We start from the raw sequence: 12,445 nt of genomic DNA, 5'->3' as shown, positions 1-12,445 counted from the left end.
CTCTCCTATTCTGTCCTCTCCTTTCCTCCTCCCGATATCCTCCTTACAGTCCTATCACTTGTTCTTCTATACCAATCCCACTTGCATCATCTCTATAGAATTAGTGCTCATCATGCCAAAAACTATACTAAACTATGGCATATTGTCTAAACTATGAAGTATTTTATGTTCATATATTATGACTTATCGGAACTATGATATTCTCACAAGAAAGAAGTTATTTCACCCAAAAAAAAAAAAGTAAATAGGGGTGTTGTACTTTCCTCTAACAGTAGAATGCAAATCCAAAGCTCTACCGTAGAGATCAATCTTTATGCCTTGTAGCTGATCTTCATAGAGTGATATATTTTGGTATAGCAGATATTGGACCAATTAGGGATATTGTATAAAATGGCTTTTTATAAGCAGATGTCTTCCGAGTAGAAAATTTTGTAGTAGCATCTCTAAAGGTTGTTCCCTCTATTTAACTTGTGTTCTAGATAGGTCTTGTTTTATTATCACCAATCCAAGTAAAAATACGTGTCCTTAATACCTCGGTAGTTTTAAATGTTCGAGGAAGAGAGAACACATGTAAATTGTTGAATAGCTGCAATAGTTACACGTACTTACCTTATTGATTCGAAAATTCAAGAGAATTGTTATGCGTTACTATTATTAAATGCATTTTGGTTTAGATGGTACCAGAATAAAACCATCGTAGTTCTATGACATATTAATTGCACTTATTTTGAAACAAGATACCTTTTACAAATGTCATGTGACCACCGAATTATATGTTGTTAAATATTATTGTATTCCTAAATTTCAATGATAATGTGTCGAAGATTGGTACCAATATATACTTGGAAGCAAAATTTTAGGGAGTAACAACGTCTAATGATACTAACTACTTAGCTTGCTTGTACCCATTCCCAATGTAAATTAAGTATGAATCTAAATATTGACCTAAAAGCTTTGATTTTAATGATACAAAATGTTTGAATAACAAGTTTACTAATTACCTATTGTGAGGGTATTAGAATGCTCACAGGAAGCCAAAAAAATAACAATCCATAACTCTTAATGTGGAAGAATGAAACTCAAGTTTATGAAGGTCTAAACTAGGAGAAGGGAACCCAAAGACACTACAAGCCGACCCTTGAGGTCCATAGGCAAAAATTAAAAGACTTTAATTTTGGGAGTCTGACCCCAAGAAAACACAAGTCGACCCTGGCACATTAACAAAGACTGGCACGCGTTTACGAGATGACCCCTGAATAAGTCGAATCGACTCCAGAATAGTCTCAGAAGAAAGACAGAAAGAGGTGAAAACTTGCACTTTCATGAGTCGACCCCAAAACAATCTCAGAAGGAAAAAAAAAATTGGTGAAAACCTGCACCTTTCCGAGTCAACCTCTAAATCAGTCTAGTCGATCCCAGAACAATCTTAGAAAAAAGAAAGAAAGAGGTAAAAACCTGCACCTTTCTGAGTCGACCCATGAAGATCTCGAATCGACTCAAACAGGAGTCAACCCCAAAAGCTAACGAGTCAACCCCAGAATGACCATAGACAGAAGAAAAAAAAACATCCAAAATTAGCATATTAGGGAGTCATCCTTGGAGGACAACGAATCGACTCTAGTCATGGACGAGTCAACCCCAAAGTAACCACAGGCGAAAGACTAAGTGTAGCAAAAACAAGAACCATCTCAAGTCAACCCCTGAAGATTATGATTCGGCCCTTGAAGATCACGAGTCAACTCCTAAAGAAGTCGAGTCAACTCGTCTACACCTGACAACAGTAACAGCTAGTTTTTCTGCAAAATCAAAATAGTTGTTCATCTCACAATGGCTCTTTCAGCTTGTCTAATGATTAGAAACATCTTTTAACCATGTCTTGAAACTATAAATACATGGGAACACCTAAGAAAGACAGGAAGCAATAATAGAAAGATAAAAAAAAAAACAAAAAGAGGAAAGAAATGAGAGAGGAAAACAAAAAAATTCAAGTGCATTAAGGGTGTGCTTAAAGATTATAACTTTGACTGTCAAAACGAGTTGGTGCAAAGCATTCAAGTCCATTCAAGGCCAACCAACTACTTCTAAGAGCTCCATCAATTTTTTGGAAAATTTTTTAGAGATCTTTAGTTTATTTTTATTACAAATTCTTATACTCTATTGTAACAAGTTTAAAGAGTTGAAACTTGTAGGAAAGGTCTATCCAAACTTTGAATTGAAGTGTATCAAGCCTAGAGAAAGCTTGGAGGTGGTTTTGGTTGATTTTCTGTGAAAAATCAATTGGTTTGATTATGAGCGCATTCAAAACAATCTTATTGTAATCTTGAAGAGATTATAGTAGAAATTTTCAAGAAGGGTGTTTTGAGAAGTGGACGTAAGTATAGGATTTAGTGTCAAACTACTATAAATCTTTTGTGTTTGTTATGCTTAGTTTGTGTAATTTATTCTTTTTATATATTCACTTACTTTTTGCTCATATCTCTCATTGCTCGTCACATACACATTAAATTTTTATTTCGTTGCACTTATAGTTTAACGCTTTTGAAGAACCCAATTTAGCTCAGCCCTCCTCTTGGGTTGCATAGGTAGGCAATACTAAGCATATAGTCTTTTAGACTTACACGAATAATAGCTATTAAAAGATTAAATTATCAAACTATAATCTCTACTGAGCATTGCAATTCATAGAATTTGATATCTGAAATTGATTAGCGGTCTCTTCTTAAATGAAAAAAATGAAAAATTGTAGAATGGTATAGCATTAATGATTTGAAATTTGAATTGTCTATGTTGGCATTATAGTAGGCGAGCACATACGCTGGCCTCATTGATTTGCAAGGTTTTAGGAACATAGACCGTCTGTTAATAAAAATGTAAAAAACACTTAAAGTGAAATTTTAGAACATTAGGAAAAACATCTAAAATCGAAATGATATCACATCAACCAAAATCTGTTGGGGGAGAGTTGGGAGGGCCTTATATAGCAGTGGAGGCTAGGATAAGCCTAGCCTCCGATAAAGTTCAGGGTCTCCGCTGAGTTCTACCAAAGCTCTATCCTATTTTGTTTGACTGAAACAGGCCTTAGAGCTACTGTTTTAGGATTGAGCCGGCCCAACAGGCCTACCTAATAAGGCTGGGCCTCACAAGGGCATAGAACTACAGCGCTGGTTAACACAAGGCGTCCTCCTACTGAAAGAACTTTGCCCTTCCATGAAGCTAGTTTCCTATCAATTTTCTCCATTAATAAATTTTAATCCGCTGCTTCGAATTTTTTGGAGCGCAAAGGAAAGCCCAAGTATGCGGTTGGGGCCGCTTCCCATAACTATTCCGAAGAACTTGCAGGAGTTGTCTGGTAGTCATATACCATAAAGATAGCTATTCTCAAAATGCACCGTTAGTTCAGATGGTAGTTCGAAACCATACAGCAGGAGTTCTGAGGTTCGATGCGACCGATCCGCACTGCAGAGAAGAATTGTATCATCGGCGTAGAGAATACATTTTAAGCTGCCGATTTTCTCTCGTCCTACGCCTGCTAAAATGTTGTCATCCCATGCCAACATTCTATTAAGCGTATCTGCTGCTGCTATGAAGAGCACAAGCGAAGGAGGGCATCTGGTGGGTTCACCATTTATGAGGAGCAAACTTGCGTTGAGGATGTGAAAAATAGGAACATTATCTAAATTATGGAAGAATAAAATGGATTATTTTCCCAAAAATGCAAGGGGATGAGTTCCGAGGAAAAAAAAATTGTTAACAGCAACACTTCAAGAGCAAACAACATATCAAAGCCTTCCCATATTTGTTTAAACTAGGTCCTGAAGTACTTGACATCATAAACACCAAAGGGGACAGCCATAAAGGCAATTACCACTAACAGCCCCAGAAAGAACAGAAATCCTTGAATACTAGATCACTACTAGCTAAACCGCTAAACCCAGTTGTCATCATATATTACCGACTCAATCATTTACACCAACTCTGCTGTCCTTAAATGTCAACTCCAGATCCCATTGAGCGCCGGCAAAAAAACCCTCATAATGATCCACAGTACAAGTGCTTCATATACCACAAAATGACGAAGACAGAAACACCTCAAAAGTAATTCCAGATCCTAAGCAGGATTTGCAAAACTTCCAGCGCATGCCAAAACAATGGGCAGGCTTTTTCCCGGGAGTTGACTTCGTGAATCTTTCTGACTGAGAAAAAGAGAAAGCACTAAGATAGCAAAACATTTATAATGAAACTTTTTGATGTATTCATGCTAGAACGGTAGGATGCATCCCATGTATCCTGTTTACCAAAAAAAAAGGTCTATGAAAATGGTAATAATAACTCTCACTAAAACAAAACCCAAACAGGCAGCATAACCTAGCTGAAATCTGACTTCTGATTTCCAAAATCAATGTTTCCCAAGAAATTTAAAGCCTCGAGAAATTTTTGAAGAGGATTTGCAAAACTAATACAAACTGACTTTGAAGAGTCCCCATCTATAACATCTCAAAAATCCATCCATTTCATTCACAAAATGGTTGAATCACAAAAATAGCATCTCTCATATATCAGGATTTCATAATCAAACAAATAACCCCGACACATCCGTACAAAAATGGGAAGGATTTCATAATCAAACAAATAACCCTGACACATCCTTAAAAAAATGGGAATTGTCATTCAGAACAGCTAAAGAAACCCTCTATTGCAAAGGAAGCTCAAATTCCAGATCTTGAAACAGAACATTTTCTTAGTTGAAAAATAATACTGCAGTGAAACCACTTTCTGAAATTATTGCAAAAAGTAATCCAACTATTCCTAATACTACCAGTGCAATCCCATGTGAAAATCTAATTTCTGAATTTTCACAACCAAATCTTCTACAAAAGTTAATATTAACATTAACTACAAGATTGTGAAAGAATGGAGAAAGTCCCAAAAGGAAACCAAATGTGAAACCCAATTACATACCTTAGACTGAACCAGGATATTATGTGCTTTCACAGCTTTGCGAAATACAAACCATAAGACCATGTGCACCATAGAAGTGCTCCTCAATGCTTTATAGTGCACAAAAAAAAAATCCAAGAGAGTCAATTTCACACAGAACAACACCCAAGCAGTTATTCCTTCAGGTTGAAAATGTTGATACACAAAAACACGATGCTCAGAATGGTGGTAGGTTCCATTTTGGGAGACCATGTTTGAAGGATTCAACAGCAATAACATATAAAATGGACGCTCTAGGTTAAATACTTGAGACTGAAGAAAGTTTGACACCATCTCACCTAACACATTCTCTTAAATCTGGCAGCACACTTAATTTTTGCTCATTCTAATGGACCATTGAAAGAATTGATGGTCACGGTTAACTAAAAAAATCATCAAAAGCCCCAACTTGACACCATACATCAGTGATGGATCATAATAAATTGTGAGCTAAGAGGTTGGGTCGAAAGTAACTAAGGGGGAAACTCTTAATACCAAATAATAGAAAACCCCACCCTGCAGAAACAAGAGTGAGCATGTGCAAAACTGAATCACATATATTTTTACACACGTAAAAAAAAGTCAGGATAGTTAAATCATAAGATATTTGTAACCAAAAATAAACATCAAATGAAATTTTGAAGCTTATTTCTTCAGATTTCGAGCAGAAACTTGTCGACACAGAAATGAACCATAGCAATATTAAAAATTTAGTTATTTGCAATGCATTAATGCAGAATAAACTTATTTCCTAGAAAAGTTGGCAATAATATAATAGTACAACTAAATTTGCAAAATATTAGGTCAATAGTTTATAGCCAACATGCTTTAAATCTATAAAGCTCTTTTACAATAGATCCACAAGCCATTTAAAAGGCCTTTAAGAAACTAAAATAGTTGCTCAGAGTACTACATATTTTGAAGGATTGAAGAAGAAATAAAGTTCCAGTGCTACGGCTGAAAACTCAAGTTTTAAAGTAAAGAGTAGCTATCGAACGGAAAAACATTGCATTTGTGTGTGGGCGCAGAAGCAGGAACTCCAGGAGAATCATCTGCCCAGACATAATAGACAAATGCAGCTAGAAAGGATCTGCAAGAGGAATAAGAAACATGAAAAATCATTTAAAACTAATATATATAGCTCCAGTTGAAACCTTAAAAGCAGTAAAAAGACATCTTGCTAACAACATAAATCAGAAATTGAATTTTAGATGTAAAATTAGAAATACATTTTGCAGATACAAATTAATGTCAACCTATTTCACCAAAATCAGCATTATGTGGTGATAAAAATAATCAGTAAAATGTATTGCATTTGAGTATGAACAAGAAATTCAAATTCAATTACCAAATACTTGTATAAACAAGAAAGACTCAGCCATGCCATTATAAATAATAATAAAAAAAATACTTCATAATTTTAAAAAAAAGTTTCACATGGATAAAAACTACACAAGAATAGAAGTTTAAATAAAATTATATAAGTGATAAGCAGAATATTTTGCATCAAAATAAACTAAAAAGAGCCCAAGTGTGCGCTATTGAATCAGCTGCATGCCAATCATATGAAAGGAATGCCTTCAAAATAAGAACCAGAATATCCACTCAACCTATAAAAAGATACAGCACTCATATCACCATATAATATTTTTTTCCGATCGTCGTTAAAAAGAAATTTCATGCTGATGAAAAATCAGATGCATGTATGTAAAATCATCCTTTCTGTATCATGCTTTTACAAATCAGATACATTTAAATAAAAATCATGTTTTCTATTTTAAGCTCATATTTTCACTATACAGCAACTGTCAGATTCAAAACTCCTTCAGTTTTCTGGATTTTAGGCATGCTAGTATAGTGTACTAAATAAACTAAAAGTAAATAGATGGTATAAATGCAGCACTGTGACATGATGCATGAGGGTAACTCCTACAAAAGCTTTTGGCAGTCTCACCAAGTCCAGAGTAAAACAAATGTCTAAAACCTTTATCAACATAACCACCATGCAGCAACATCAATGCAATGGCATAACAGGGAGAAGTGACAGCTGGGATACTGAAGAACAAAATCTAGTATCATTATGGGATGCCATGCTTATTAGCAGTTATCTTAAAAAGATCGATCACATGTTTCATGAATTTTACAATTATCTCAGATCCCGCACAGTTGCAAAGCTATTTAGAAGAAAAATTTGGACATCTGATTGACAGCATTAGGACACCAGAGGTGCAAAAGGGATTTACAAGGAAAATTTTGAATGTTTCTCTATAGAAACTATTTCAGCCTATGGGCCAACAAGTCAGCAAAAGTGTTTCTCCAAACAAAAGCATAAAAGAAAGTCTCTAAGGAGCTTGCCAACTTAAGTGATAAGCCTAATTAACCTACAAGGAGCCTTCTCCTACTTGAATTTTTTAAAAAGAAGGAAGCTGGGAGCAGAAAGACGGCACCCTTAACAGAAACTAATGTGCAAAACTTACTGGTTGATCAAAGCTATATCAGTGTGATTGCAGAACTGGGCTAGATGATTTTTACTCAAACTGAGCTACTTTAAGCACTGCAAATTAGTAATTAAAAATCTTAACTTTTAGTCGATTTTTAACAATAGCATATGATGGAAATGCTTAATGTTTAACTGAAGTTATGCTTTACCTTATATTACATTAACAATGTCATTAGGGCATTATCCAGATATTTTTTAAAAAAAAGGTGCAACAAAATATACAGTTTTGTAAACAATATAGAAATGATATATTCATTCTTACTACTGCATGCCTTGGGATGCCAGGCTATCAAACAACAAATGAGAATACAAAATAACATAAGAATTCCTTTGCAAAAAAAGCAATATAGCATATATGTTCCACTATACTAGAGGACACATAATCAAATCTAAGATGGTTATGAGAAATTTAGTTTATGGGTGCAAGTTTGTTTGTAGTGGACGTATTATCATCAGTAAGTTTAGACATACTTCTTATGGGATGCATTTAGTAACACTTGAGCAAATACGAGATTGTACTTTCCCCTACCCTTTTAGATCGCCAATATGCAGAGAGAATCGCGTGTTGCTGACGCAGGGCAAAGCAGCATAAAAGGCGTGAAGAATACTAAAATTATGCCCAGGCATGAAGAATACTAATATTATGCCCATACTGCCTTTTCCACCTCTAAGCTGTACTCCCTTATTTGATATGTTATATTTCACATTTTCAATTATAATTTTTTTAGTTTCTCCTTATTATTAAGTGAGGTTAGTGTTTTGTGCCAACATAATCTGAGTGCCCTCCCAGGCACAGTATAGTATTTCAAAACATTAGTGATCATGTTTCAAGACATTACACATTACTTCAAATTAAACAACATGGTTCTAATACTAGCATTTGTATTCGAATTGGAAAATGATATTAATCTGGACGAAAAAGAGTAACTATATCCCTAAAAATCTTCTAATTAAGTGATTTTTGTGACAAGAGAACTAAATTATTGGTTTTGTCACAAATTTCGCCCAGGGCAATACACTAGCATGGTTTGTCCTAAGATAGTTTAAACTTTGATGTGTATACATGGTAATCCTATGATCATGTATCACAGTCACCTGGCAATTACTTTCAAGCTTTCAGTTGAAAATAAGGAAAAAAAGCATTTGTCGGCAAAACAACTAATAGATTTATTCATGTATCTTCTAAATGCCTGTTGCACAAATTATACTACATAGTGTTGTAAATATCTTATTTCCTTACACATATAGTCAATTAGATGACAGAGTTATGGCACTCTGCACTTCTACATGCCTAAGGCATCTTTCAGACACCTGGAGATGAAAGTCAATATCAGCATGTCATGACTAATTTGTGCCAATATCCATCCATACGAGCTTCCATCAGTCCAAAAGAAAATCAATATATAAATAACATGCTGCATGCATCCATCTACTACATATGCAAGGCACCTTTTGTCAAGCATGAGTTTCATTATAAAGCATTTGAATTCAACTTTTTAAATAAGTTATGGACTAGCGCATGTTGGGAAAAGTTACTCAACTACTTGTGGCTACACAAATGTTTCAAATATTGGAGAAGACCAAGGGATACTTACAAACATGATAATGTGTTAACAATGCTGGCATCTAAGAACTATAAACAGATTGGTCTGTATTGAATTTTTGATTGATAACAAGCAGGGGAGAAAGAAAAACAGAAAGCAATAGCTGAAAAGCACTAAAACGTTTCAATTTGTACAGCTTGGAAGAAACATGAAGTAGAAAGCATGATGAATAAAAATTTCTATAGGACAACGATGTAACTGGAGACATAGACAATAAATGCTGTCCCTTTATATTTTTCAGTCCATTGCTGGAAACACTACACTAGAAATTAACAAAAAAAGGCATCATATGCATATTAGAACATGTCGAAGATACGTTGAGGCAGATGGTAGAAAAGTTTCATAACATATTTCAATGAAATGATGTCTAAAATCTTGAATGTAGAATATGCCTTTGATAACGGCAAATTTGGTTCCTCCAATCCTCCATGTTGATGTACATTCTAAGAAATGAATCTCATGGCATTTCTCCTCTTCTTTTTTTTGAGGATGGAATGGCATTTCTCATTATTCAAGGATTTGATTCAATCAATGACAGGATACGTTTTGACTGAAATTTTTGCAGAACTTAGTAAGGGAGAGGATAGAATCACATAAGAAGCATCATAAAAATCAAGACCTAGGCACCTAGAGAGACCTTCGTGGCTAGCTGGTAGCCAACTAGGCACTATTTGACTTTAAAATCTATATACTCCACTGTTGTTCATTAACAATTCCAAGATTTATTGTATTTTCACTATTGCAACTGAAATAAACTCAAATAAACCAGGAGTCAAATTAACATGACTTTATTTTAACACTTCCTTGAATCCACCCAATCCACCCTTACCTGGCAATGCATCCATCCCACCCTTACATGACTTTATTCTATATACTATCTCCAATCATGTCACGTTTACCAACTTTGAGCACACACAAAGAAGTATTACAAACATTTAGGATATGTAGATAATAAGCTTACAAAAACCAGAATATGTAGATAATAAGCTTACAAAAACTAGACATCCAATATGACCAGTCTCCCAAACCAACGATCATTCCAAGAAAGCTCCTGCCAGAGTCCCTTACTTTTATAGATTTTTATGAGTAGACAAACTTCCAACAAAGTCAAAACCCAGAATATGTAAACTCTGGTATTTTTGAACGATAAATAGCCATAACAAAAGCTTGAGCAAGGAAAAAAATTATATTTAGTTTATATGGTTTCAAGGGTGAAGGTATTAAAGATGACTACAGATGATAATAGAACTAGATGATTAACCTAGATACTTGTCTATATATGTCGAGGGCCAATTTCATGCAGTGAAAACAAAATAAAACAAAGGTAGCAGAATGTAAACATCATAACAAGACGGAAGGAAATAGTTGTTAATATCTATATTCATAAAGAAAGCAAGACAAAAAATATACCAAACGCTATACAGACCGCATGCTGTTGTACCTGAGCCTTACCTAATGACCCTTGTAAGGTGTTATACCACCCATGTGCCCAAGGCCCTGTTGGATCCGTCCAGCTCCTCCCTGCCCCATGTGTGCATTCCCATATCCACCCTGCATGGTTGCCTGTGCCCCGTATCCTCCCATAACTCCAGGGTTCACGTTTCCACCAACAGTCGGCACCTGATTCCCATAAGTGCCTTGCATCCCTTGCCCCCCACTGTTCACGATTCCGCTGGGAACCACCTGGTTCACTGCCGGTGCCCCCACTCCAGCAGAACCCAGGGTGCCTAAAAGGTTTGTCAATCCCAGTCCCGCCCCCTGGCTGGCAAGGAATGCAGTCAGAGCCTGCCCTAATGCTGGGTTCAACCCTGCTGCTGCCGCTGCAGCTGCCGGTTGAGCTGCCTGGTTGAACCCCAATCCAGCGGCTGAAGGGGCTACCAAATGCCCAGAAGAACCTACTCCAGGCACTTGACTCCCCACCCCACCCATGAACCCAGTATTATCGCTCCTCGTGAAGTGGGATCCGTGTGCTCCGACTGCACCGGCACCATGATGCAAGCCACCGGAGCCCTGGAGGTGGAACCCTGACTTGTTTGGTTTTGGCCCATCAATTGCTTTCTGGCAGTGCAAGATATGGCCTTCGAAGTTTTTATGGGGTTCCTCCAATGCCTTCCTTGCGCTCTCAACCGTCCTGTATACAAAGAGGCAGAATCCCTTCGGCCTCCCGGTCACCTTATCTAACCCTAAAGGCCCCTCCTCGATCTCCCCGAACTTTGAGAAGAACTGCAGCAGCTTATGGGGATCGAGATCGGCCCCGACATTGCTGACGAAGATCTTGCGCTGCGTATACTCGGACACCGGCGGGGCCGGGGGTGGGACGGGGCCGGTTGAGGCCAGCTGGCAGGCGGTCATCCGGTTGCCGATCTTCTTCTGAGGCTGCTTCAGGGCCCGCCACGCCCCGCTCCGGTGCTTGAAGAGGATGAATCCGTAGCCCTTGGACTTGCCGGTGGCCTTGTCGATGACGGCGTTACAGTCCTCGATCTCGCCGTACTGGCGGAAGGCGGCGATAAGGGTCTCGGCCTTGGTGTCCCACCCGAGGCCGTGGACGAAGATCTTGCGGTGGGCCGGATCGATATCCGCGATCCGGTGGACCTCCTCAAGAACATCAGGGTGTTTCATCGCGGCGTCGCGGAGGATCTCGATAATCTGGTCCTTGGGGAAGGGTTCAAGGAGCTTCTGGATGGAGGCCGGGTCGTTCTCCAACTCGTCGTCGTCGCCGGCGACGCCGTTGCCGGCGGCGGCAGAGGAAGGTGGGTTAGGGTTGGGGGAGGAGGAGGATTCGGGGATCTGGGGCATCTGCTCATCGTCGACGGGGGATTCTTCTTCCTCTTCTTTGATGGGTACTTCTTGGCTGATGGGTACTTCTTGGCTGATGGGTTCTTCTTCCTCTTCTTTGATGGGTACCTCTTGGCTGATGGGTTCTTCGTCTTTGGGTTCTTGGGTGGTGGATTCGGGGGCAGGGTCCTTGGCTGGCTCGGCCTTGTTCTCGAGCTTTCGCTTCTTGGCCATAGCGAAGGAGAGAGAGGCGACAACGGACGAATAAAACCAGGGGCGTGCGGAGAGATTTTGATCGGCTAGGGTTTGAATACCGAAACCGGAAGAAGTTTCTGCAAGTCGGTTCCAGAGGGATTATATCTGGGGAGTCGTAGGACAGATCTGCCCTCGACCGTCGATTCGTTCTACCATCAAGAAAAGGTTAAGTGGTCGTTTGCTTTACACTCATCAAACGGCCAAGATTCAATCATCATCTGCTAGAGCCTTCCCACCTTGGTAACCCAGGCCCAGTGGTTCCTTTTTTTTCCTTTTTTTTTTTAAATCTCTTAAGGATCCATTTGGATAATTAGATTCAAAATCCTATTGAATT

At 38.0% G+C, this 12,445-nt stretch overlaps 1 protein-coding gene across 3 annotated transcripts; it reads right to left on the bottom strand.

Moving 5' to 3' along the window:
* Positions 1-3,777: 3,777 nt before the first annotated feature.
* On the bottom strand, positions 3,778-12,245 carry LOC103717449 (UBP1-associated protein 2B-like). 3 transcript variants are annotated; one of them, XM_039119459.3, is made up of 2 exons: positions 10,534-12,205; positions 3,778-4,193 (listed from the first exon to the last, which is right to left on the bottom strand). In XM_039119459.3, the coding sequence occupies exon 1, from the start codon at positions 12,088-12,090 to the stop codon at positions 10,534-10,536; it is 1,557 nt and encodes a 518-aa protein (XP_038975387.1). In that variant the 5' UTR covers positions 12,091-12,205; the 3' UTR covers positions 3,778-4,193. The 3 variants fall into 3 exon arrangements, with proteins under 3 accessions (XP_038975387.1, XP_008804059.1, XP_008804060.1); XM_008805837.5 differs by lacking the exon at positions 3,778-4,193 and adding an exon at positions 5,766-6,067 and having other exon boundaries at positions 10,534-12,245; XM_008805838.5 differs by lacking the exon at positions 3,778-4,193 and adding an exon at positions 5,766-6,067 and having other exon boundaries at positions 10,523-12,205.
* Positions 12,246-12,445: the final 200 nt, after the last annotated feature.

The sequence above is a fragment of the Phoenix dactylifera genome, chromosome 17 (assembly GCF_051530095.1).
Source record: "Phoenix dactylifera cultivar Ajwa chromosome 17, Ajwa_hap1_PhDact_Kaust_v1.1, whole genome shotgun sequence".
NCBI lineage: Eukaryota > Viridiplantae > Streptophyta > Magnoliopsida > Arecales > Arecaceae > Phoenix > Phoenix dactylifera.
This window is presented reverse-complemented; position numbering and strand designations above follow the sequence as displayed.

Excerpts from the sequence above, each read along its gene's own strand:
- LOC103717449 (XM_008805837.5), bottom strand. The coding sequence starts at position 12,090 with ATGGCCAAGAAGCGAAAGCTCGAGAACAAGGCCGAGCCAGCCAAGGAC.